Genomic DNA, 3,774 nt, shown 5'->3' with positions numbered 1-3,774 from the left:
CTCAAAATTAAAAAATGATTCAATTTAGTTACTATATAGTGCTCTTGTATTAAATATAACTAGCAAATCGTGATACATGAAAGAGTAGGTCTCTTGTGAAATGGTTTCACGAATCTTTATCTGTGAGACAGATCAACCCTACCGATATTCACAATAAAAAATAATACTCTTAACATAAAAAGTAATATTTTTTCACGGATGACTCAAATAAGATACACAAAATACGATCCGTGAGACATTCTCACACAAGTTTTTGTCAACATTGAAAAAGAATGAAGTTTTTATTTTTAAATTTTTAAAATTGAAATGGCAGAAGAGTTTTTTCCCCATCAATCCAACTTTGAGCATTCAGGCTAAATAAGCCTTCTGAATGTCATGCAATTTTCTAACTACATCATTCATCTGCATTCGATCTTTAGGCGATTCCTTGGAACATGCTACTCCAATTTGAAGAATACAAGTCATACAATTCTTGATTTTACTATCCGTGTGTTCTCGTGGAATGATTTGATCTGTCTCCTGGCTTTGCAAAGCATGGCTAACTAAATCGTGTAGGTTCGAATGGCCACCAAACGCTGCATCGTCTGTTGGTCTGATGTTCGTGATCATCTCCAATAGAAAAATCCCGCAACTGTATATATCCCCTTGTATTGAGATGTCATTTGTCATGCCATATTCTGCAAATGTACTTTATAGTTAGATTTTAAAATAGGACCTTTGATTCATGGTTATTCAATGTATATGAAGAATGTCTTACCAGGGGGAATATAACCAATGGTACCCTTGATCGCCGCTGAGTTGGTGCCTGTTTCATTCGGCGGACATATATTGGATATCACTTTGGCCAAGCCAAAGTCCCCGACGTGGGCAGTCAAGTGTTCATCCAATAGAATGTTACTCGGCTTCAAATCACCATGAACGACGACAGAATCAGTGCCATTGTGTAAGTATTCGACTGCTGATGCAACATCGATGGCAATATTCAATCTCTGAGCTAGGCTAAGATTTTTACTGCTTCCAATTTGATTTTTTGCGTGATCATTACTGCAACCATTTGTCCAAACTTCCGTAAGCCATGAATTCATAAACCAATGCCTTAAAGTTGTTCCCCTGGGAGTCTATGCTTTCACATACACTCAGTATTTTCAAAAGGTTTCTATGTCTGATCCCTCTTATTGCATTGCATTCTGAGGTGAAGCTTTTGGAAGCTCCTTTGATTTCAAGATTGAGAACCTTCACTGCTACAGACATTTGTTTGTCTTCAAGAATTCCTTCGTAAACAGATCCAAATCTTCCAGAACCGAGCAAATTAGCTTCGGAGAATCCATCTGTGGCTTTCACAAGATCTTCAAAGGATAACCTTAAGAAGGACTCAGGAAGTGATGGCACTGAATACCGAGCCTCCTGTGATATTCGTCTTCTAAAGACGAATATCCAGATGCATACCGAGAGCGTGAGGCATATGGCCCCAGCACCCAACACAGAGATCAAGATTTTCCAGAGATTTGAGAAATGTTTCTTCTTGAAATTTGTAGATGGGCAAGGAGGAAGCTTTAACGAAGCAATCCTTCCACATAAGTTGTCGTTTCCTTCAAGTGAAATCGCACTTCCATTCTGAAACACTCCTTGTGTTGGCACTTCTCCTTGCAGCCTATTGAAGGACAGATTCAAACTTATCAGATTCAACTCATTAGCTAGAAAACTTGGGATAGAACCTGATAAGTTATTCTGTGAAAGATCCAATTCTTGCAGTCCCTTCAAAGCACTAAGCCCAGTAGGTATCTCTCCTTCAAGAGAATTTCTTTCCAGGTGGAGGCGTTGTAGCATGATGCAGCTGCTGAAAGTTCTTGGTATTGGTCCTGATAATCTATTGTGAGACAAGTCCAAGTCCTTGAGATTTATGAGAGAGCCAACTTCCAGAGGAATAGGACCCGTAAAACCATTGTGTGACATGTTAAAGAAAATCGAAATAGAAGAAAGGCTAATAACATCTCGAGGTATTGAGCCGTTGAGATTGTTGGAAGAAAGGTCTAAGCTTAGCAAGTTTTTCCAATTACTCAGACTTTGAGGTATCTCTCCATACAAGAAATTCTCCTTGAAGGATACGCGGTTCAACAATGTCATGTTACCAAGAGAAGATGGTATCTCATTTGTCAATTTATTTGTTCCCATGTCGATCTCTTGCAACTTGCTTAGTTTCCCAATGCCCCAAGGAATACCACCTTCAAGGACATTGTTTCGAAAATCAAGTATAGTAAGTCCGATAAGGTTTTCAATACCCGCAGGAATTGTTCCCTGTATTTGATTTTCTCCTATATACAGCTGGCTAAGCTGCCTTGAAAGATTGGCAATGGAGTCTGGCAATGAACCGCTCAAAAGATTAAAAGAGACATCTAATGATTCAAGGTTAGTACAATTTGTCAAAGATGATATAAAGCTAATATCTCCCTCCAAACCATTAAACTGGATGAGAAGTTCTTCGAGGGCCGAAAGCCGGTGGAAATCATTTGGCATTTGCCCAGTAAATTTATTAAAAAACAAGTATATACTTTCAAGAAAGGAAGCATTTGAGATCGAAACAGGAACTAGACCATCAAAATAATTGCCTCCCAAGTCAAAAACCCGCAATTTCGGAAGTGTGAATCCAATATCTGGAGGGATGTTTCCATGAAGTCCATTCAAACCCATTGAGAAAACTGTTATATTTGATATATTGTATAGACCATATGGAATTTCACCAGTCAGCTTGTTGTTACTTAAATTGATAAATCTCAGCCGACGGAGTTGAACAAGTGATTCCGGAATTTCTCCTTCCAACCCACAGTTTGACAGAGACAGTCGCGTTAAACTTGTTAGGTTCCCTATAAATGATGGTATAGTACCCGAGAGATTGTTTGTTGTCAGGCCTAAAGCCTCAAGTTTGAACATAGAACCTAGCTCCGGGATTATGATTCCTGTGAGTTCATTATCTATCAAATTGAGGTAATAAAGATTTGAGCACTGGGAGAGGTTTCTTGGTATCTCTCCACTGAAAGAATTGTTACTAAACTCGACGATCTCAAGACGCCTCATACGACCAAAATCTTCCGGGATTTCACCATAAAAGCTGTTGTTCTGCAGAATGAATGCTCTAAGAAAAGAAAGATTACCCAAATGGGGTGGAAGGGATCCCACAAGGCCACGGGACCTCAAGTTGAGGGATACGACTCGACCTCGATGCCTTTGACTGCACAGAATCCCTTCCCATTCACAAAAGTGTGCAGTTTCATTCCATGACTTCAGAGCCCCCGATGGATCATCATCAACCGCGTTCTTGAACGCCAGCAGAGCTGCAAAATCCGTTTCATTGCTCAAGCAAGTCGCAGGAGTCGTGGCAAAGTACAAGTAGAAGAAGATGCAGAATAACATCCGAAACATGTGATCAATGTTATTGGTAGAAGTTATTGGTGGAATTCAAGAAGCCATTGTTTTTTGTTTTCTCGTACAAAGTTGACAAATAACGTAGTGTGTCAAAGATTACATCCTTCTTTTCTCGTGAGAGTTTATAGAGATGGATGTGAAATTTCAAATATGTATAAATTAACCATTATTACGATAATATATTATTTTTTATAAATTAGATTAATTTTAATATAGACATTATAAGGATATGCAATTCGATTCTTTTTTAAAAAAAAATTGACAAAAACTTGTGTGAGACGATCTCACATATCTCTTATTTGGGTCATCAATGAAAAAATATTACTTTTTATATTAAGAGCATTGCTTTTTAGA

At 38.3% G+C, this 3,774-nt stretch overlaps 1 protein-coding gene across 1 annotated transcript; it reads right to left on the bottom strand.

Moving 5' to 3' along the window:
• Positions 1-321: 321 nt before the first annotated feature.
• On the bottom strand, positions 322-3,564 carry LOC142521481 (receptor kinase-like protein Xa21). The gene is made up of 3 exons (XM_075624687.1): positions 1,046-3,564; positions 758-1,011; positions 322-677 (listed from the first exon to the last, which is right to left on the bottom strand). Exons 1-3 carry the CDS (start codon positions 3,415-3,417, stop codon positions 349-351), a joined length of 2,955 nt encoding a protein of 984 aa, XP_075480802.1. The 5' UTR covers positions 3,418-3,564; the 3' UTR covers positions 322-348.
• Between the last annotated feature and the right edge of the window lie 210 nt (positions 3,565-3,774).

The sequence above is a fragment of the Primulina tabacum genome, chromosome 12, assembly GCF_025594145.1.
Source record: "Primulina tabacum isolate GXHZ01 chromosome 12, ASM2559414v2, whole genome shotgun sequence".
Taxonomy (NCBI): Eukaryota; Viridiplantae; Streptophyta; class Magnoliopsida; order Lamiales; family Gesneriaceae; genus Primulina; species Primulina tabacum.
Note: the sequence above shows the minus strand (reverse complement) of the source record. Positions and strands in the feature narration are given on the sequence as shown.